This window comes from Parasteatoda tepidariorum, chromosome 9 (genome assembly GCF_043381705.1).
Source record: "Parasteatoda tepidariorum isolate YZ-2023 chromosome 9, CAS_Ptep_4.0, whole genome shotgun sequence".
NCBI lineage: Eukaryota > Metazoa > Arthropoda > Arachnida > Araneae > Theridiidae > Parasteatoda > Parasteatoda tepidariorum.
The window spans coordinates 61,999,726-62,024,169 of record NC_092212.1 but is presented as its reverse complement, the minus strand read 5'-3'; the positions used below and the strand labels follow the sequence as shown (position 1 = coordinate 62,024,169).

The 24,444-nt window shown below is 29.3% G+C and overlaps 1 protein-coding gene across 11 annotated transcripts in view; it reads left to right on the top strand.

Annotated features, from left to right (window-relative positions):
* Nucleotides 1–24,444, top strand: part of LOC107450601 (serine-rich adhesin for platelets) — a 126,983-nt gene that overhangs the window by 8,563 nt on the left and 93,976 nt on the right. For 9 of the 11 annotated variants that reach the window (XR_011637816.1, XR_011637815.1, XM_071185648.1 and 6 more), the window contains exon 2: nucleotides 20,482–22,192. Coding sequence is in view for 9 of the 11 variants with exons in the window: in XM_071185648.1 (XP_071041749.1) it covers nucleotides 20,485–22,192 (1,708 nt within the window). In the remaining 2 variants the exon portion in view is untranslated. Of the gene's footprint in view, nucleotides 1–7,212; nucleotides 7,342–9,057; nucleotides 9,162–20,481; nucleotides 22,193–24,444 lie in introns of those variants that run through there. The other 2 variants (XM_071185643.1, XM_071185645.1) reach the window with 2 other exon arrangements.

The following is a 24,444-nucleotide window of genomic DNA, read 5'->3' as shown; positions in this document are numbered from 1 at the left end:
TATAAGATTAAAAAAGAAACACTAAAGTAGTAAAGTGAAAAAAAGGAAATAGAAAAAAAAAATCCTCTTAATTCTGAAAATAAAACTTTAATGCTAAAATAATATTTTCTGGAAGAAAAATTACTCGTAAAACATTAATACAGATAATGTCTACCAGAAACGCTTTTAAAAATGCAACAATATCATAAGAATGCTTTAAAAAAAGAATATATATATATATATATATAAAAAGCAGAACTGCACAAAAATTATTTAANAACTGTGGATAAGCTCTGTATATATATATATATATATATATATAAACAAAGCAGAAAAAAATTGATCTTGATTTTTGAAAGAAAATTTCAAAGCTGAACATTTCAGTTTTCTAAGTTCCGTATTTTAAAGAAAAAGTTAAGATTAATGTCTTACAAGAAAACCTGATTAATTGCCGCATCACAAGAAAAACGTCTATAAAAAGAGAAGTTTAGAATCTAGCTTTTGAAGGAAAAAAAAACCTGTATAAAAACCAAAACGAATATCGTTCTCAATTTTTAAACGAAAGATTTAATGTTAAAAATCTTAATTTAACTTTCTCTCATTGCCGTATTTTCCGAATAAAGTGACCATTAAAGTTCATTAGATACGCTTTTTAAAAAATGCTGTCATAAGAAAAACTCTGATAAAACGAAAAGTTAATAAAAAAAAATAGTTCTTAACCTCAGTTTTGAAATTGAGACTTACTTTACGTTGAGACTTGTTATGTTACAACTTTAATGCTGAGAATCACAATATTTTGTTTATCTATTTCATACAGTACGAGAAAAAGGAGACAAAANAAAAAAAGAAAGTCTATAAGAACGTTCCGTTAACATGCTTCACTTTAGTTAAAATAGAAAAACGAGCAATACTTTTTTTTTTTTAAAAATAATTTTAAAAAAAAAAAGAAATCTCAATTTTCTAAAACGTATATTGTAGAAAAAACGATGAAATTGACTTGCCGGAATGTAGTTGTAAAAAATCAGCATTACAGAACTCATTTGGTACTGAATGAAGTAAACTAGTTTAAATTCTTCTAATTTCTCTTTTCCATGCGTCTTTCAGAACATAAGTTAACAAGTTATAGAACTTAACAAATATGTGTTAAAACTATTTCTAATAATGTACAATAAAAAAATACGGTTTTAGATCATTCTTTAATAAATCTATGCTAAATATTCGACCGAGTATTTCACCAAATATTCGTCCAACTGAATATTTGGCAAAAGGGTCGAATATTCCGTTACATCCCTAATTATTAATTTTGTTAATTAATTATGTATCATTATGTAGTTGGGTAACATTAATTATTTGAATATTTCATGCATCATTATAATGAAAAACAGTATATTAAAACTGTTATGTAAATTTTTCTAAGCTATTTTGAACTCGGAACGGGAGTATTATTTTAATTCCTATTCTATTCTTAATAATAATAAGTTTCCTATTCTTAATTTTTTGATAATTTTTTTCTTAAACTAAATAAAAAACGAAATATTTATCATCAACATAGTATGTGGAAATATTTCTGAAGCACACATGGATATGGAAAATACATAATGGAATTATTATGATAATAGTCATTTTATATAATGACATTTAATTTTTATGCTATATTTTAATTTTCAAAGGGATTGTTATTTAGCATATATCTGCTGTTGTTGTGGCTTATCCTCCAAATGTCTGACGAAGTCAGACAAGGTCCATCAGACAGTTGACCCTAAGGAAATCGAAGACCAGAAGAGGGGATATATATGTCCTCTCTGGAAAGTCCCAAATAGTCCAGGATGTGTTCGGGATTTAGCATATATATACTTACTTACTCTTCGGCTCTACAATCTATGAAGTACTTTGGCTTCATTTACCACACTGCTGATGTATCAAAATTTAATTTGATTAAAGATTGAAATAAATGTTAATATTTGAAAGACGTAAGATATTTAAAAAAATTTTTTATTTAATGCATAAGGATTAATTTAAAGTTTATGGAGAGGAACGGTCCTCACTTCATGCTAGTTAACAGACTCACTCTTTATCAACTTTAAAATTGCTCTAAATATCGATAATTACACTTATTGTATAGAGATTTCTTCTTCTTCTATAGCTCTGCAGCCTTTGGGGACCTTAGCTTGTTTCACAATTCTATTCCACACAGTCCTCTGTTTTGACTTCACCCTCCACCTACGGATCTAATATTATATAAATAATACTTTCTCTACAAATTATATTTGCTACTTTATTTTGTTAAAAATTAAAAACAAAGGAAAGAGTGAAAGAGAAACATTTTTGTATTTTGTAATTATTTTTTTATTTATCAGTATTTGTTAATTTCGGTCACAAAGCACAGTACACAAAGCATATCATTGCCTCACACTAAACTCATAGACACGAACTTTGTAAATACGAATTTACTTTGAGAATAATGACAAATTATTTATATGCTATTTCTTAAAAGTTATTTATTTTTTATAAAAATATTCCTCCCAACATCTCTCGATTTATCAGGAGATTTTCATTGCAGGTTAAGAACAGGGCTAAATATTAATAATCGTTGTAAATTTTACAGTTTAACATTAAACTTGAAGTATATATAAGTAAATTTTTAACTTGCATATTGAAATTAAAATGAAAATCTAATTTGTGATTAGTTAAAAAGCTAACTAAAATGTAGGTTTCATTTCAACACTAAATGATTGAAAACATATCATTTGTATTTGGATATAAAATATACATTTTGTGCATTCATTGGATTCTAGAAGTAGTTCTAACGAATTAAAGTTCAGCCTTCTCAGAAGCGAATTTTATAACTTTTTGTAATCACGAAATCAATTCTTGTATATTATATAAAGCTATAAGTAATTTCTAGTTGCTTTCTAATAAATATTCAAATACATTTTTAATCTGAGCTCATGTTTCCAAATTGAATCGTCAGTTGAATTCATAAAATTTTAAAGTCTCATTATTAACCTCGTGGTTCAGTATTAAAAGCAGTTTTTTATTCTTGTGCTTTTTATTTCACAAATTTTTCCCCTGGTGCTTATTTTTCTTAAACCTTTTTTTCAAAATGAACTTGATGATGGGTTTAAAAAAAATTTGGTTTTCTTTTCTGCAAATATTTTCGAAATTTTTCATCTTTTCTGCAGAATTATATTCAAAAGATGCCTTTCTCGCGCATCTGAGTGGGAAAAAAATGCTTATGATTTTTCGATTCTCATTTGAGAACAGGGTGCGTAGCGTTTTTAAAAAGTGCTCAAAGGTGCTTATTTTAGATTTTAGTTTTCTAAAAGCCCTTAAAGGTGCAACATTAGGTGTTTTTAAAAAGTGCTTCAATTTTCCCTTTTTCAAAATGAGATTTTTCTTTTACCATGTTAATTTTTGCTGCGAATTATGCAAAAAGACACAGTTCACATTGTTCTATTCAACTTTTTCACAATTCATTCAACCCTAATCTATTTCGACGTATTGTCGTAGTGTATGTACACGCCATTCGTTTCGCATGATTCAAAATTTCATGATTTTTGACAATTATCAAAAACAATGCCAAAAGGTTTTTTTTTTTTGACATGGTAGTTAAAACAAGATAAAACAGTCAACTGTCGAAAACTTTCCTACCCTGCCTAGTTATGATATTTTTTTAAAGTGCTTAAAATTATTTTTTGAGTGCTTAATAAGTGCTTATTTTTTTTTGATTAATTTGGTTACGCACCCTGGAGAATTATGAAAAATACTAATGAAGTAAAAAATTTAGTTTTCTGCTGAATTCTTTTCTTTTTATGCATTTATTGCTATTGATTTTCACCTAATTTTTAAAATCCAATATTTTTAATGCGATACTATTTACTACAACAACTGAATCTCAAAATGAAAACACGCATTTAGTAACCCCTTTTTGAAGAGTCAGATTCACGTGGTTTCGCCATCGATCTTTTTTTCGCTAGTTACAGTTACAAATTTTACAATTTTTAATTATTTTTTTTCTAATGTGATGATGATATACAAAATACGAGTAAGGAAATAATTAGGGTGTTTTCCCCCTTCCCCCTACAAAATGCGAGAATATTACCCATAATATTGGAATAAAAGAAATAGTACATATTCAAATAAAACAAATTATTTTATCCGAAAAGTTATGATTTTTTTGTTGAAGTTGACGCTTCTATTACCTTAAATTAGTAACATGTGTATTTGTTATTATTAAAAGTATCTAGAACGTTAAACTAGAACTTAACTTACTTACTAGAACGTTAAATTAGTCAGGATTGAGAGAGAAGACGAAGTTCTTGATTAGTTCCAATGTAAATTTCGCACCGCGCTTTCGTGTTTGATTTATGATATTTACAATTATTTGATGATTGATTTTTTTTTATTAAAACTAATTGAAAGAGAAAATAGTTGCTGTGGTTTTCTTTTTTCTTTTGTTTACTTTTTAAAGCATTAAAAATTAATTTCACTATCTTTGGGGCCTTTTTTTTTAAAAAAAAAGTAAAATTTTAATGGAGCACAAATATTTTTAATTTGGGGTATAAACCTAAGAATTTAAATTCAGTTTCAATGAAATGGGCGGCCCGATACCATTTGATCCACGGACCAGGGGTTGGGGAACACTGCGTTAACAGACCAGACCCTTCGCAAAATATCTTTTCATAGAAACGGACCCTTCACAAAATAATTTATCTTTTAATCGAACCCTTCACAAATTTGTTTATCTTCATTATTGTTTTATTAATCGAATAAACCCTTCCCGGGGGGGGGGGGAAGAAAGACGGTTCGAGACAAACTAAGTATTCCTAAGTTAAAATTCCAAATGTAATATTATAAGAAAATATTTCTACTTTTTCAAACATCGTGTGCGCATTCTTATTAATATTAAATCATAACTTTTTTTTTGTAAATAAATGATTGATCAATTTATATTTATTCATAAAATTAATTACTAGAATGTTATGTAAGTAAAAATTAATTTCTGGCAATTTTTTAAATAAAATATTATAAATTTAAGAATTGTTTAAATTTACTTCATGCGTAACACATTAAAAGTGATACATTACTAAGTTGTGTTATTTAACATGCTGCCTAGCGTTTTAAAAAAGTGCTTAAAGGTGCTTATTTTCGATATTCGTTTTTTAAAAGCCCTTAAAGGTGCTTATTTTCGATTTTTGTTTTTTAAAAGCCCTTAAAGGTGCTTTTTTTAAGGGTGTTTTTAAAAAGTACTTAATTTTCCCTTTTCGAAAATGAGATATATGAAAGGGAATGTCGATTTTTACCACGTATTATGTAAAAACGTGCTTTTCATATTTTTCCATTTAACGTTTTCACAATTCATTCTACCACGATCAATTTCAGCGTACCGTCAGTCCAAAGCGTTTGAAAGCGCCAATCAATTTACAGGTTTGGTGAAATACTTGCGAGTCCGCATGTGTGTATAGTGAGTGAGCCATTATTCGTCCTAAATGAATATTCTGCGTTCAGCAGTATAGGCTTAATTCCAAATATTTGTATGTTGCATCTCTAATTTAGTACCAGCAATTGTTGAGCAGAAACTGATATCTATTTACAATTTAAAAACTTCTTGAAAAGGTTTTTAGCAATAACAGGACCCTATTTGCCCAAATTCACAAAAGCAGGACCCTGGTTGAAAGAATGGGACTTAACGTTTATTTTATATTCACAAATTATGAATGGTTTTTTTCACAATTTTGCAAAAACAGGACCTTTCACAAAATGTCTGGACAGACCCCTGCTAGCAGAAAGATATTAGTACTGGAGAGGTATGTTGCTTCTTGGATCACATGGTTCATTTTGGTAACTATAAAAACTTTACATAAATTTACACAAAGAAGTAAAAAAGTAAACGCATAGAATTTTCATTTTCTTCCTATTTCTGCAGTATTTATAGTTTCAGTATTAAAATTTTAAGAAATTAATACTTTTAATTCAGAAAAAATATTTGTGAAAAATACCAAATTCTGAAAATGTTAATTAGCACAAAATAATTACTTTAAAAATCCTATATTATTTTGATAAAAACAAAGTAAATAAAACTACTTTAAGTACGATTAACGTCCTCATACAATAAATTAAGTTTAACAAATTATCCAATTCTAAAAAATATATTTTTATTACAGTTAATGAGCATAATAAAACCATTATGAGCATAATAAATTAACGAGCATAATAAAATCATATGGATTTTTTTATGAAACTTTTGCATTTAAAATATTTCTTCGTTCTTTTAATTAATTAAAATGTAAGTTGATGTTAATTTTTTGTATTAGGATTAAAATTATCAATATTTATATAAAATTGTTCATTAAATTATATGCAAATTTTTTAAAAAATGAAACGTGACATTCAATTTATGAATGAAAACAAAGTTATTGAAAAATCCTAAAAATTCTAAGCAAAACATTTGCTCGCCTGAAATGGATTTATTTAATGAGTTCTTGTAATCAAAAGATAAACTTTATTAAATGGCTGGAAATAGCTAATTTTAATGATGATGGAATGGAAAGGTTTGAAAGAGAAAATTTAGAATATCAGAGAGAGTATCCTGGCAAAATCACCCAAAACTAGAAGATGTCAACAAGAGTCTCCCCCTACTTAATTCCCTAAAAGGTTATTACATCTTTTTTCCTAGAAATTTTAGATAATTACCTATTGGAGATAATTCATGAATGGATAGCCAACGAAGTGATGGTTCTGTCGATATTCGACATTTTTAAAAGATGACATAGGATCCCAGAAATACGGTAGTAGAGACTACTTCAAAATGCAAAGGACATTTTCCCATTACGTAAACTGAGGTGGCTATTTTTGAGGTATCAAATGACTCTGCATGACTGTTGTTGAAAGTTAAAGGATGCATTAGAATCAACCTTAATTAGCTAAGTGCATGGGGAAAAAGAATTGTGCTAAGAGCGTTTTATTGCTCATTGAAGGAATGGGTAAAAGGCCTGTTTACATGATCCAAGCTCTTGAATTCGAGAACTCAGAAGAATTTCTCTCTCCAAGAAATTGGATGATTCGTCGACAATATCCAAGTTCTTGAAGGTCAATGATTGGTCGGATGGAAAACGTGATCATGCGCATTGTTCATGTCCCCGAGTTACTTACAATTCCTTTTATTAAAATAAATATTACACACAACGTTCTAACAAAATTCTAGGCAAGATGATGACACTTGAATTTTTCTAAGGAACAGTAAAATATGATTAATTTCTCTATTTATATGCAAAAAAACTAAGGAAGGATTAGAATTCGTAGTAAAACAATTGTTATATTTATCTCCCATCGTCCTAACTCATTCGATTGCTTTACAATAAGGTAAGACACATTGATTTTAAAAATATATATGACTAATCGTAAATGAGTAACTTTAGCAATAGGTATAGATAGGTACAATAGGTATAGGTACTTTAACGATAGGTAACTTTGAAAATAGGTATAGAAAACTTGTCTAATAGCTGATAACAGTTTCTACAAAAATGTGTATAAATTTTTTTTTTCAATNAAAATTTTTTTTTTAATTTTTTTTTTTTTTTTTTTTTTTTTTTTTGTTATTTAATTGTGTGTTGGGTGAAAAGAAATATCGAGAATTAAATTATTGTAAAGAATAAACGTTAAATGTAAAATATAAAAAGAGCATTTTTATGATGCTATTTTTAACTTGGATTTTTCTTAATAAAGTATTTCGTTATGTATCAGGGTGCGTAGCGTTTCTAAAAAGTGCTTAAAGGTGCTTTTTTTTTATTTTCGTTTTTTAAAAGCCCTTAAAGGTGCTTTTTTCATTGGGTGTTTTTAAAAAGTGCTTAATTTTCCCTTTTCCAAATTGAGATTTTTTCCTTACCATGTTGGTTTTTGCTACGAAATTTGAAGAAAGACACTGTTCACATTGTTCTATTCAACGTTTTCACACTTAATTCAACCCCAATCTATTTCGGCGCATCGTCAATCCGTAGCTTATGAAAACGCCATTCGATTTACATGATTCAAAAATTTTGACGATTGTCAAATACAATGCCAAAAGTTTTTTTTTTTTTTTTTTTTTTTTTTTTTTTTTTTTTTTTTTNTTTTTTTTTTTTTTTTTTTTTTTTTTTTTTTTTTTAAACATATTAAAACCGTCAATTGTCAAAAACTTTCCAACCCTGCCTAATTATGATAGTTTTTTGCAATGTTTTTTGATGTGCGTAAAAATATTATTTGAGTGCTTGAAAAGTGCTTAAAAGGTGCTTATTTTTTGTTGAATAATTTGGCTACGCAAATATTTTTGTTCGTCTTACTGTTTACCGTTTCCAGATAGTTACGTGTTTCCAATTAAGTATGTAACATTGGCTATTTTTCCCTTTTGTTTTGTTTGCTTTCTCTACTATTTTAACATCTGACTTTGATTTCAACTCCATTTAATTGCTTTACATTGAGTACGTAATAATATTTGTATTAAGAGCATTATAGTCCCGTACAACCCTTGTAATAGTTTTTACTTTTAACCAAATCATGATTTTTGAAATCTAGATATAGGAGTATGACAGTTTTATCAGAATATCGTCCAGAGTATTGCGTCTTTGAGAGGAAAGAACAAATATTTTATATTTTTGAACAAGAAGAAGGTTCATATCGATGTCATTAAAATGATTATTTAAGTGTTGTCTTTTACCGAATAAAAAGAAGTAGAAAAACATTTTAGACTATTTTTTTAAATGAGTAATTTGAAAAAAATATTAAAAATTGCCATTTACAATGGGGGTGTTTGAACCCTCTAAACCCCTCCCTTACCTACGTCCCTGATATGAGGTATTTTTCTATTAGCCTTTGATAAAGTAGAACTGACTTGTGAACGGCATTATGGCTATTATTCTTAAATATGTTTTCATTCTTAATTTTTTTTTCATTTAAAAACTCTAATTTTTTAGCTCAGGAAAACGATAAAAATTTATTAATAACTTTCCAAGAAAATGATAAAAATTTATTAATAATCAACAAAAATGATATTTTTTCAAGTATCATGGATAATTCTTTATTGTTGTTTTCCGAATTATATAGATACAGAAATACATATTATTCTATAAAGAAGAAGAATATTCAATAACTGTTACAGTTCTGCAAGTTCCGAAATCACTTTTATTCATTGGAATGAAGTAAACAATGTAAGTACTTTAATTTAAAATGAATTGAAGAAAATAAATGTATTTTACCGTAATATACACATCTGTAACAGTATGTAAATCGGAAGTTATCGATTGCAAGTTTGTTGTTAATAGAAGAAAAAAAATATTTAAGAAATTATTCTTCAAATGTTGATCGCGTTTTGTTTTAGAATGATTTACCAAAGTTCTGGGTCGTTTTTCCTGTTCATCTGCCTTTTCCTTTGTCAAATTTTGCTTCTTATTTACTGCATAAAAAAAGCTTCCTACTCTACCAATGATTCTGATAGAACTTAATGAAAACGTAATAAATAGTAGCCTGAAAATATCCACCCCTCTAGAGGGCGTATTCAAGTGTTGCTATCATGAATAGTTTATAGTGGTAAAACCTCATTTTGTAAAGAAATAATTTTTAATATTGGTGCATTTTTTAATAATCTCTAGTTTTCATCTTTAATTTTATTTTTCATGAAATACAATAAACCATTTTTGTTTCAAATAATCTTCTTTTGAGAAAAACAATTTAAAAGTTGGAAAAAAAAATCAAAAATCTTTTTCTCTATCAAGAGTAAATAAACTAACAATATAAAAGAGAAGAAAATTCGAAATTTCGAGAGGAGAAAAAAAAAAAAGCAATAAATGTTTTTCATTTCTTTTTTTGGCATCGAACTTCTGATCAGGTGATGATGAAAATACTTTTTTTTATTATTATTTAGCGACAGTATGAAAAATCGTCTGCGATATTAGTTTCGTATGAAATGGTTATTTGCTTATTTAGAATGTTTTGGGCAGATTCCAAATTAGTATTAGCATATTTGGCTTGATCAGTTCATAAATTGTTCTTCTAAGTTTTAGAAAGATTTATTTGACGATTGGATTAATTTCTTGATTTTGTTTCGCAAAGTATTCTTCTAAACTGAGAAGTTCTCAATTTAAATACAATTTAAACTGATATTTTTTCGGTAACGGTTAAACGGTTTCTTCTGTTATGAGCAGTAGGTACGTAATTTATTTTTATTATATACTTTTACAAGCTTACGCATATTAATGGAACACACATAATTTTTAAGTAAATGTTTATTATATTCTCAACGTTTAACTGATGTATGGCTAGTTTTGTTTACATAGAATTAGATTATCGAGCGGGAAAATTTTTGTTCTATAGAATTCAAAACTAGCGCGAAGTTTTTCTGTTATTTAATAAGAATTTGATTGTATTTCAAATTTGATCATCTAGTGTGAAAATTTTCTTTTGTCTTACCAGATTGTGAATTTTATTACACAACTCGAAATTTTTATTACGGTATATCGTTTTATTTTTGTTTCATACTCTTAAAATTAAAAATACAACTATTTTATGTTGGTATGTTTAAGTTATCTATTATGTTTCGTTTTCGATTGTAATATTATAGTTGGCGTTTTTGAATGTAAGAAAAGTGTAAGCCAGTGTTGTATGAAGTTATTAATCCACTTTTAATAAGTATATGCCGCTAAAATTTCTTCAGATAGAAATAATACCTTTGCGATATTTTTTACATATTCTAGACCGTTTAATGTAAATTACTTAAAATTCAAAGTTTATTCTTCAGCCCGTTTTTAATAGCTTCAATTCTTAAAGAGTATTAAGCTTGCATAAAAAGAACTAAGATTTAATTTATTCAGTGATTCTTCTTCTTCTTCTTAAGCTTTACAGCCGGTTACCGGCATTGATATATTTCTCTTCCTTTTAACTCCCTAGTCTTTTAACCACTCATTCTCCATATAGCCATCTTCAGTGATTAGGTAGTAATAGTTATTTAACAATTTTAGTTATGATCATTTAGAAATTTTGATTAAAATACTGTTATATTTTAACAATATTTTAACTAAATTTATTGTTATTAAATAATATTTTTATTACATAATAATTCATTATAAATTTCATCACATCTTTCATTAGTAAATGTGAAAAAAAAACGTTATTTATTTATTAAAAAAGTTATATTTACCAACCTTATTTTTAATACTACTATGGCCAGAGTCTGATAGCCAATCAAGCCAATAGACTAGTGCAGTGTTTCCCAAACTTATGACTTTTGTGTACCCTTTCTAAATTTTTCGCAACGCTGTGTACCACTAATAAAAAAAAGGAACGTACTTTTTAAAAAATATGTTTACTTTCCTTGGTACAAAGTTTTCGTTAAAAAAATTCTTAAATTTTGGTAAAAAATTCCATGTTAAGGATGAAAATTATATTCTACCAAAATAATCAAAATCAGTAGAATTTATTACAAACCTTTACAATAAAAAAAATTGCAGAAAAGATAAAAATCACAACTGACTGTCGACACCACTATTTATTAACTGTTGACTCTGCAAAAAATAGCGAAGGAAAAATACGTAATCGTAAATTTTCATGGCTGGCTTTGTTTTTAAATAAAAGATTTTGAAATTTTTGCTTGCTGCAAGATATTTCGCATAAGAACGCGTACCCCCGTTAAACTGTTCCCGTACCCCTGGGGGTACGCGTACCACACTTTGGGAAACACTGGACTAGTGCCTTGGGCTTAGGAATTAAATTCTCGTAACTCATCATTAACTGAAAAGTGTAACTTATTAAATTTAAATTACTAAAAAAATATTAATTGAACTAAAAGTTTTTAGTTAAAGGTATCAAACTCAGGATGATTAGTATTAATATGAGAAATTTAGGTAATATAAATATTTTTTTTTCATTATTTTTTGATAATAAAAAACTTTGCATTGTAAGCTGTAAATTTTTTTAATTTATTCAGAATTTTTTATTTTTTTCAAGCGTTAAAATAAGGTTAAGAAAGAATAGGGATAAAGATATAAAAAAAGGTTAAAAATTAGTTCGATTTAATGATCGGATCTTCACGTTTTAGGATTCAACCATAATGGTTCGAAGGGGTAACCTCAAATATACTAATTAAGTAGTTCAGACGATATTTGAAACTACTAAATCAGACTCAAAAACATACTTTCTCTGAATAGACATAATTTTTTCCGACGGAATCAGATTTCTTACACCCAAAATGTAGGGGGTAGCCGCAATCTGAAAAATATGGTTCCAATTGTTTGTTCAGGAGGGCGGACCAAAGTTTGAACTCATGTTAATTTTACTTTTTGCGTATTTCGCTATGTCTAGAAAACTTTTTAAGCAAATGTAAAAAAATTTTTCACAATTATAAAATTCATTTATCCTAAGAGAATCCTATTGAGAAAATAACTATTTATAAATATTTATTATTATTTTTTATTATTTTATTTAATAATAGTCGGAAAAATTTTAAATTCTAAGGTATACAATTTCTTAAATCATTTTAAAGAATATAATTTTACATGGCAAAATGCAAAATGTGAGTGAAATCTGTTAAAATTGCTTATGAGAAATAGAATTTTTAAAATACGATTTCTGAAATTCCATATATCAGGAACTATTCGACGGATTTCACTAAAATTTTGTATTTTGCCATGTAAAATTACATTCTTTAAAATGGTGTAAAAAAAAAATTGGATACCGTATAAATCAATTTTTTCCACTAATATTAAATAAAATAATGAAAAATAATAAATATTTATTAAAAGTTACTTTTTGCATGGTAATATTTTTGATTAAGTAAATTTTACAATTGTGTACAAAATTATTTATATGCCTTAAAAAATTCTCCAGATATAGAGAGTTACTCAAAAAGTGAAATTAACATTAAAGGGTCCAAACTTTGGACCCCTCTCCTGACCAACTATTGGGACCATATTTCCCAGATTACGGTTACCCCCTATATTTTGGGGGGAGAAATCCGAATCCGTAGAAAAAAAGGTATGTCTATTCAGAGAAAGTATGTTTCTGTGTCTAATTTAGCGTAAGTTTAAATATCGTCTGCACTAATTGATTAGCATTTTTGAAGTTACCCCTTCGAATCATTAGGAATGAGTCCTAGAACGTGAAGATCCGATCATTAGATAAAAAATTATTAAGTGTGGTTCGTTTTTTATTTTGCGCACTGTACTCCTTTTTTATTGAGTCATTTCGTGTCAGATCAATCACTTTTGGACCGACTCCCCTCCGATTTTAATGAAGTTTTTGGACTCATTATAAAGTAAGCAATTCTACCATATTTTAGATTTTTAATTTGAAAATTGTCCAAATTATGGAAATTTGAAAAAATAAAATTTTCATAAAAAACGACAAACTTGCATACTTATAAATGGCTGTAACTTTCTTCTAATTGTATCAGGGGAAAAAATTCAAAAACCATTACAAAGCTAAAAAGTAGAGCATTCATATGATACTTTATGTGACCTTCTCAGACTAGCTCAAACTTTCAAAGTGACCTGATTTGACCTTTGACCTGAAATATCTCAAAAAATTGCGAAAAAAATTTTTTTTTACTGCAACATTCTTCTACAGATTTACAAATTTATAGCCTGGAGTCTCAACAGAAATAATATAAAGAATTAAAACAAGTGAAATACTGTATAACTAAAAATGTTATGCTGTATAATGCACACAACAAATATTTCTTTCTTTTCTTGACAGAAATAATTTGAGTTTAATGTTTAATAATATAATACACATATTTTGTAACAAATCAACAAATTTGACACACAATTTGCTACGAAAGACTAATTTAACCACAATTTCTAATCAATATTCAAATAAATTATGAAACATAATTTTTTTCCACCTTCTCATTTTTATGCTTTTATGAATTTCTCAAAGTATTTTCTGAATTTTTAAAAATAAATAAAAATAAAGTTTTGAGTTCTTCCTTTTCTTTCAAAATATAAGATATTGTAGTCCTAAGTTACTGTGAGTCATTAAAATTTACTAACTTAATAACATATTTATGGATGTTTTAAAAATAACAATGAAGTTCCTTTATTAAATAAAAGCAAGTATTGCAAGCACTTCCGAATAGAAAAAAATAAAAGACCAATGCAATTAATGAAATAAAATTATATTTTGTAAAGAGAAAAAAAGGAAAACATGAATCTTAAAAAGTAAATTTTAATTATGTTTTGATTATACAAAATTATCATCTTCTGTGAGTGCTGAAGCAGATGTTTGAATTTAAAATGCGAGCTTATGGTTAATTTCGCTCTTTAAGATAATTTATCCAGTTTCTGTAATGAAAAGTTTCATTTCACAAAATCGATTTTGAAAGTCAAATTTTTTGAGTTAATCACCCGGTTAAAAATTACCACACCTATGACAAAAAGAATTTGAGAAAAGTACTTCCTTGGAAGATTGAAAAATGCTCAAATTTATCTTTGCAACAAAAGATATGTTCTTGTCGAATATCTCTCTCGAAATTGCCAGATTTCTCAGTTATAAATGAAACAGAAGAAAACCCTAGGTTGTTCAGTGAAAATGATTCCGTAGAGGATGTTCAGAGGGAAATATATGGAATGATAAAGAAGCAGAATTAGGAAGTTTGAACAATACATTACGCATTTTAGGTGAATCTCCTGTAAAAAATATTTGGTTTGGGGCAATATAGTGAAAAAAAATTTAAGAAAATTGGAGAAGTTTTAAAAGACTATTGTAGTTATCGAAAACGTCTGAATTCTATTACAAAGTCTGCTGAATCTATTATGATTTCGCAGCTGAAAGAAAAATTTCAAGAAACAGACTCAAGCAGTCTCAAGCTCCAATTGCTTATAATATTGCCTAAAACCTGGAGTATTCGTAAAATTCAGGAACAATTTAAGGCAACATTTTATATGGCACGAAAATCTAAACTGCTAGTTAAAGACCGGGGTATTTTAACAAATCCAAATCCTAAACCTGGAAAAACTCTTACTGACAATGACAGTAAAGTTGATATCATTGCCTATTACAACAATAATGAAGTGAGTCGTTGTTTCCCTGGAAGAAAATATTTTGTCACAATGATTGAATCAGGATTAAACATACAGAAATAAAAGAGTCTGGTTTTAGGAAATCTTAAAGAAATTTTTTAAGGTTTTAAAGATACAAATTCCAATGTTCGAGTTGGATTTTCCAAGTTCTATGATTTGCGTCCGACTGGTGCAAATGCGTACAGGCTGGTGTGAGTGGAACCCATTGTGTCTACGTCTGTTTGATTCATGAAAATGTAAAACTTATTCTAGCTGGTTGCAAATTAAAGCATTTAACTCGCTATGAGGAATTACTTTATAAAACATACAAAGATTGTCTATCAAAAATGGTTTGCAATCCTCCTCTTCCAGAATGCTTGTTTTTCAATTATGATTATTGTCCACGAATTACACACATACTAAAGCCAATAAGCAACGTGTTTCTCTAGAACGGAATAGACGAGATTACCTATAAACTGTGGGTTACAACTGATTGCACAACGCTTATGACAATTAACAACAATGTAGAAATTTTTTTTTAAAAAAATTTGAAGCAAAACTGAAAAACCTTCTACTACATTCTTTTATTACTTCTCAACAGTCATGATTTTTATTTAATCTGAAGAAGGCCTTGATGATAATGACGGCATATTGATCTGTGATTTTGCTGAAAATTATCCTTTTGTATTGCAGGATGCAGTCCAAGTATACCATTGGAATAATTCCCAGTGTACTATTCACCCTTTTGTCATTTACTGTATGAATTCAGAAACACTTAAATTGGATCATGTTTCCTTTGTTGCCATTTCGGAATGTCTCAAGCATGATACTGTTAGTGTTCACCTTTTTCAGACCCAATTGTTGCAGTTTTTAACCTCACATTTTAACAGCAAAATAAGACTGAATTATTACTTCTCAGATGGAACTTGATAAGTTTGTGCTATCATGATATAGACTTTGGTCTCACAGCTGAGTGGCATTTCTTTCCTACTGCCTATGGAAACGTTCCATGTGATGGTGTTGCAGGTACCATCAAAAGACAAGCTGCACCTTCCAGTCTTCAATGTTATTTTAAAGATCAAATCATGACACCGCCGAAGTTATATGAATGGGCTGTAAAAAATATCCCTTCTTGCCATTTTACATACTGCACAGATAAATATTATGAGAAACAGAGACATTTTCTTGAAAAGCAACATAGAAATGAACGCACAATCCCTGATATACAAAAAATTCATTTTGTAATACTAAAGCACATCAATTAAAACGATAATGTATTGTAAGCCGCTTATCAATTAAAACGAAAATGTATTCAAATTCATCTGAAAAAGATCCAGTCAGTGTTATTAAATCCTTCAGAACTGTCCTTAGAAGATATTCGTGGGTATGTTGTTGTTTCGCTAATGGGACAGCCAATGGTGGGTAAGATCTGTTATAGATGTAAATCTAAACTCAGAAGAAGTTAAGGTAAGTTTTCTACATCCTCCTGAACCGTCGCTGTCATACTCGTACCCACAGAAGCCTTTGATATTGAAAGTAAATAAAACACATTATGAAGGTTGATGTACAAACAACAATATTTTAGGAGCCAAAAGTATTGGATAAATATTATTTTTGATATAAATGATCGTTTATTTTTATATATTGGTTTAAAAATTTAGGTTTTTACTCACTTTTCCATGGATTCTTTTAGGTTTTTTATTCACTTTTTTGAATGTCTTAAGTAAAAAAAAGAAGGTTGTACAGCATACCACTTTTATTAATTCTTTATATACTTCCTTTTGAGACTCCAGGCTATAAATTTGTAGATGTGTAGAAGAACGTTGCAGTAGAAAAATATTTTTTTTTCGTAATTTTTTGAGACGACATGTTTTGAGATATTTCAGGTCAAAGGCCAAATCAGGTCACTTTGAAAGTTCGACCTATCCTGAGAAGGTCATATAAGGTATCAAATGAAAGCTCTATTTTTTAGCTTTCCAATGGATTATGAATTTTTTTTTCTGATACATTTAGAAAAAATATACAGCCATTTATATGTGTGCAAGTTTGCCGTTTTTTAAGAATTTTTTTTTCCTTCGAATGTCCATAATTTAATCAATTTTCAAATTAAAAATCTAAAAATAGGTAGAATTGCTTACTTTATAATGAGTGTTTATTCCATCAAATTTCATTAAAATCGGATCCAAAAGTGATTGATCTGACGTGGAATGACTCATTAGTGATTTTTTTTTCTTTCAAAAAAGTCAAATCACTAGTTGCACTATGGGAAATTTAGAAATATTAAAATTTCATTGAAGAAAGTAGCAGACTCTTATCTGTTATAAGACAATTTAAGAAAATTATGTTTGTAATTTACGTGTGACGTAAGAACGTTAGATACTAGAGCGTTCTACACAATTCTTGGTAACGACAATTCGTCGTGGTCATAATTCGTCGCGGCTACAATTCGTCGTGAACACAATTTCTTGTAGTTTCGATTAAATACATCTTTAGTCCAATAATTATAGCAACAAAAAAAGTGTTTCTTCAAAAAAAATTAATATCAAAAATATTTTATTGGCAGAAAGCTTTGTTCTGCTACCATAAATAATAACCTGTCCTTTGTAGTCCTTTTTTGAGGGGAATGGGTTATATTTTAATTTCATCGAAGCAGACAAGTGCTGCATTGTTTTCGATGTTTTTTGGATTTTTTTTTTCACTGTGAATTGAATTAAACGAATCTCAAGATTATCGAACTAATAATATCGAAGTTATATAGGTTTAAAATACTGGGTGTAAAAAAGTATGGAAACAGTAAAATATTTCAAGAAATATGCATTGAACCAAAAAAAAAAATTGGATGCATTCAATAATTTGTTTAAAAGTTTTTATCGATACCTAATCCAATCTTTCCATACCAGCACTTGGGAGTGGGGGGTAACTTTGAAATCGTAAATTTGGATTTTTATTTTTTATTATTGATTTCTTCAGAATAATAACCAAATTCCACACATAGATTTTACATTTGGCTTCACCGATAGGAGTTAACGAACAAAAATTAAAATAGGGTCGCTGTGTAAAATGGCGATATCTCTAAACTGATCCGAATAAGAACTTGAAAATGCACACGTTTCAATTTTTTTATTACTTTTATTCTTAACTTTTTTTTTCGAAAAAAATTACTAGAACATTTTTATTCTTTTTTTTTTCAATATATGGCTCTTGGTTGTCGCTATTTTACACAGCTTTTACACTATTTTAATTTTGGGCTTCCGACAAATTGTGCCCACGACCCGCGAATTGTGCGCGATATGAATTGTATTTTGACGAATTAAGCGCAACAACAACGTTTGAGAGTTGCCATTTAAAGTCAAACTTATCTAGACAAACTCCGTGTATTGAAAAGTGAATGTCAATTTTACTGAATGTATATATTATTATATAGAAATATATATTATTATATAGAAATTTATTATATACAGGGGTCTGTTTAGAAGAAATTTGGGTCCGTTAACGGACCCTTTACAAAATATCTTTTCATAAAAACGGACCCTTCACAAAATATTTTAGCTTAAAAACGGACCCTTCACAAAATGATTTTTCTTTTAATCGAGCCCTTCACAAATTTGTTTATCTTCATTATTATTTTGTTAATCGAATAAACCCTTTCCAGGGCAGAAAACAAGAAAGATGGATGTAAACGTCTTCGTCTTCGACGATTCTTCCATTATTCGTCGGAAATTAATATTCTGCGTTCAGCAGTATAGGCTAAATACCAAACATTTGTATGTTGCATCTCTAATTTAAAAGCAGCAATTGTTGTTTATTTTTTAAAACTTAATTTTTTTAATTATAATTTTACAGTGTTGAGCATAATCTTGTATATCTTTACAATTTACAATCTTGACAATTTTTTAAAACTTAATTGTTTTTAATATAATTTTACAGTGTTGAGCATAATCTTGTATATCTTTACAATTGCACTCCTTGAAAAAGTTTTTTTTGCAATAACGGACCCTATTTGCACAAATTCATAAAAGCGGACCCTGGTTGAAAGAATGTGAGTAATTTTTTGACAATTTCACGAAAAATGGACCTTTTACAAAATGTTTGGACAGACCCCTGATATAGAAATATATATAACTATATAGATGATAGATTGATGTTGTCCAAATACGCTAGATAAAATGCAAAGTTCAGAGAATGTACATGACAAGAGTGGACTCATTAAAAAAAATTTATTTATTTATTTTTTTAACATTTTACAATGCATAATTTATTTGAAACTTGTTTTATGTAGATATTTGTTTGAGTGGATATTTGTTAGAAAACATTCGTATTTGTCACGAATATTAATTAAAAATTTTTGAAACAAATTATTTTGTTCAAGTAAGATAATTTTGTATACTTATACTTGAGGATTTGTATACTTATACTTTGCGTATTTTTTATACTTTTTGGCCATGTAAAACGCGTTTATTTAGAAAAGTGAGTTTCAATTTGTTTGAAAACACTCATACATCAAGATATTTAAATGCAAAATTTGAAGAAGAATTTGCGCTGTCCAAATCTACTATATAAAATTGTACTGAGTTCACTGATGCAGCTGAAGCGTATATAATTTAAAATTTGTTTTTAACATTTTACAATACAGAATATATTTAAAAATTATTTTATGTATAGTGGATATTTTGCTAATTAATTTCACATATTTAAAACTAACATAAATATAATAATAAAAAAAAAACTTTAAGAACTTCAAAACAAATTCTGTTGATTTAGGCATTAATTTCAAGTTGACAAATATTTATGCACAAAATAACTTCACTTCTCATTCATTAAAAACAAACCACACTAAAAAAAGGGCCATCCGAATTTATAATTAAATAACTTTTTGTTGCCATATTAATTTTTTTTAAAAATTGCACTTACTTAAAGGTTCAGAAATACATTTTTAATATTAAAATAAAATTTTCTCTCGAAGATGCTATTTGAATCCAAGAATCGGTAAGATTTTCATTACCATCATGTTTTTTTTGCGGGAAAAAAAATACATAAAATATCTAATTTTACAGATGTATATATATATATATGTATGTATAAAACTACGTTTAATATTTATTTTGTTCTTTATTTACATTCTGAGAAATATAAAAGAATTATAAGATTTGTAAAACAGGAATTCTAAAATTCTGTAATTTAATGTACACAAAGTATAAACGTAACTTTGCGCTAATTGAAATTTAATAAAGCAAAATACTTACACTAAATTTTAAGACAATAAAAATTATTAAAAATTTAAGTAATTTGATATTATAACTCCTTATAAATTTTCAAACTGATGATTTATTTTAATTAAACCAATTATTTAAAAAAAAACATTCTGTTAATTTAAGTCATGTTTCAAATCAAAGTTTTAATCAAACTGATTTTAATCTACAAATCCTAAGAAAACATTATAAACTTCTGTTTGTCAATTTTTTATTTATTCTTTTTTTAGATTATGCCACATTTGCATGGAAAATTCTGTATAGTTCCTGAGCAAAAAATGGAACATGGCAGTCCTGAAAAGCTTGCTTTAAGTGAAAATGGAGGAAATGTTTTACCTGCCGTGGATAACATTGTAAATATTTCCTCAGAGACTAATTCTGAAGAAAGTAGAGTGTTTCAAAACGACGATCAAGATTTTAAACCTATTCTTTTAACTTTTATTAAAGATGAAAGTAATAATCATCTGACCGAAAAGTGTTTAAGCATTCTTAAAGAAAGGATGAAGCCAAAGCCATTAGAAAATCCTTGTAAGAGTTATGCAGCTTTATTTGTTGAAAGCAACATTCACGATCAGTTCGATCAACATTCTACGGTTGATCGTACACATCCATTCTTAGACATGAAACCTTCAGGGAATGGTGAATCTAATATTTGTATTGACACAAAACATTTTGCCTCTACTACAATTAATCATTCCAGCACCCACTATTCTTTGAACTTAAATAATAAGATTAATATTCCACAAAACGTTAATGAACCTAAAAAACAAGTTGGCATAGTCAAAGAAGAGATTGCTGCGTCTAATAGAACTGTTCAAAAATCAACAAAAAAAGTAAGCCTACCAAGAAAATGCTTTGCCAAGGCAAGAAAGAATATAGGCAGGCCAAAAGAATCAGACATAAGAGTTTGTAATTGCCAATTTAAACAAGAAGATAGCATTCTGAAAGTTGGCAAAGTCGAAAAAGACATAAAATTGTCTTCAAAAATTGTAGGAAAGTCAAAGAAAAAAGCAGGTCGGCCTAAACAGGTAGAAGACACCAAAGATAATGGCATGGTCAAGAAAGAAATTGCAACGTTTTCAAAATCTGTGGGAAAGTCAACAAAAAAAGTAGGTCGCCCAAAAGAAGACATTGACAAAGTAAACAAACAAAGAAAAAGTTTTGCTAGGTCAAAAACAGCAGGTACAAAAGGTGGTAATTGTTTGCAATTTAAACAAGATTGCATCCAAGAAAATGGCATGTTAAAGAAAGAGATTGCAGGAAAATCAACGAAAAAAGCAGGTCGGCCTAAACAGGTAGATAACACCAAAGATAATGGCATGGTCAAGAAAGAAATTGCAACGTCTTCAAAAACTGTGAGAAAGTCAACAAAAAAAGTAGGTCACCCACGAAAAGAAATTCTTAGAAAATGTCTTGCTAGGGTAAGAAAGAATGTAGGCAGGCCAAAAATAACAGATACAAGGTTCATACATGGTTGCTGTTTGCAAGAAGGTAAGCAAGACCTCGAAAAATGCTGTAGTGTTCAGATCTCAAGTGTCACAGAAAGTTCTATTCTCTCTAACAGCTTCAGTTGTGGACCCACTTTTTATAACAACGTGCTTCTTCATGATGCGAATTGTGCGTCACCTTTCGATGAAAAAGATAATTCTTTCGAATCTGAACATGCCGATTGCTCGCGTTTATTGAGAAACGCGAATGCATCCATTGATATTATTTCTGGAACTCAACGTGCGCTAATGACGCCAGTGAGCCTTACTCCTAGTTTTCCATTTACAAATGAAACCTTTTTTCTTAACTCATTGACTTTGGAAGAAAGAAGTTTGATCGAGAAGTATAGCGCCTGTTCTGTGGTTTTGGATAAAGTATCAACCGAAAAGCTGCTGGAAACAACGTCAGTTTGCAAAGAAAATATTCCTCAAAAAAGAAAGCTGCACAGAAAAGGTGAGTATATCAATTTTTATTAATAATAATAAGAAAAAAATGGACCAGGATAGCCTGATTGTCAGGGCGTTGGATCCTAGAGGTCGTGATCTCAATCCCCGCCTTGTGAAGACTGAATTGCCTATGTAACTTCTGGATACGGAGTACGTAGCCCTAGAGGCTATGTGCTCATTTATTGAAAATTATTAGATTTAGTGAGAAGGGGTGGAGAGTTTGCGTTCCCAAATAAACATTGTTAAATGAAAACACTAAGAGATTACATGCAAGATTAAACTGGGATGAGAATAATATACAATATTTACACTATCAGGGGTCGGGGCAGGGATAGCCTGATTGGTAGGGCACTGAGCCATGTTCAAGAGGTCGTGGGTTCGATTCCCGCCTGCCGAAGACTCCCTGTGTATTAAATAGTGACTGGTGCACGTTAAATCTATCGGGTCACAAATTCATCCATGTTCCCATAACAAATCATACTCTGGGGGTTTTAGAGACTGATCGTTCTCAGGTCAAAATTATGAACTGTGAGTGACTGAAAGTGTGCATGGGACCAGCCTATAAACGGTTATTGATGTTTGTGTTGCTGAAGTCGTACCGTAAAACAAAAAACAAACTCTCTGCCTTAAATTCGCTTGGTTTCAACAAGCAAGCTTGCTGGTATTGGCAAGTAGCATTAGAAACCACAAGAACAACAGAGATAAAAACGAAACACTAGTGATTTTCAATTGCAGATTAAAATGTATTTATATCCAGTTCACTGTCTTTAATATTTTTATTTAACTTCGTCATTGAACAGCCAACCCAATTTTGATTTCACGACTACTAATGTTCAATTCCGTAGTCTTGTAATTTTAAACCCGATCCCGAAAACAAGGGGAACTCCCAGAATAAATATTGGGAGAAATTTGCCTTCATGGAGGACTTTTTTGGTGAAACTGACCTGTGTTTGCGAAGCATGGAGAGGAAGCCCACGAAAACCTCCCACGGCTAGCCTGACGGCAAAGGGACTCTTAACTCATGATCCGTCTACCACTGACGATATTTCACGTCAGTACTGTGGTTGGTGCAAACCGGATCCGGACTCTATCGATCAGCCATCGATAGGATTCGTACCCGGTTCAGCTCATTGCAAGGTGAACGCTCTATCCCCTGAGCCACGGCTTATGGTTAATGGTTGACATGATCCATTTGCCAAAAAACCTTCTGAGCTCTTTTTCTATTCGAAGTGTTTGCCTTTTTTTTTAAATGTAAACTCAGGTCTTACGATACCGAAGTTTTTTCCATCTGAACGGTGTTTCATTTGATTGAAAGTGTCTTCACTTTAACTGTTTGTTCCGCGGTTTAATTCCTGTGGTAACGACTGGTTGCTGATTTTCTGATAATGATTGCGATTTTCATTCTTCTCCCAACTGTTCAAGTATGTAGCCTTTTCAGACTGAAACTTTTGGATACATTGAGTTAGAGTGAGTTCTGAACAAATCTATAAGTAGGAAAGCGGTTCCCAAAAAGTGTTCCACGAATAAATATTGTTGGAAGGTTACAGGGGTTTCAAAAGTTAGGAGTTTATTTTACCAATTATGGTTTTTTAAAACTCCATTTATATTTATATTCCGTCTATAGTAATACTGGTAGTAATTATATTTATATTCCGTTAAGCGCACCTAGCTGCGGACGACGACATTGTGCGCACGACGGCATTTCCGATCTTCGTTTCCTATACAATTTCAACCCATTTGATGTGCTCTACCTCCCCTGAAAGTTTGTCACAACATTTACGCTACCACCTGTTATGAAATATTTACCCCGACCTGCCCCAATTTAGGGCATACGGGTAAATGTTTATTAAAATCAAGAAAAACAGAAAAGTACATAAAATACAAAAAGTACATAAAATACAAAAAGTAACATTACAGAGTAACATTATGTAAACATTACAGAGTCTGATGACAACAGCAGTAAAATAATTAAAATACTCCGAGAGTCCCGCCTTATAGTGCCGAAGCCGACGGGGCTTCCCTTATAGTGAGCCAAAGACACAAATGAAAAATTTTACAACACATCGCAGGAAAGTACAGTATGACATACAATGCATCATGTGCAGGCAGTACATAGGATTAAAACGAGTAATAATACGGAGTAAGTTGGGTCGCTAAACCAAAGCGATCATTAACATTGTGACAGGATATAAAGGACACAAAGTATAAACTGTTGATGTATTCAAGAACAGTAAAACATAAAGTGAACCATTAAAAAAA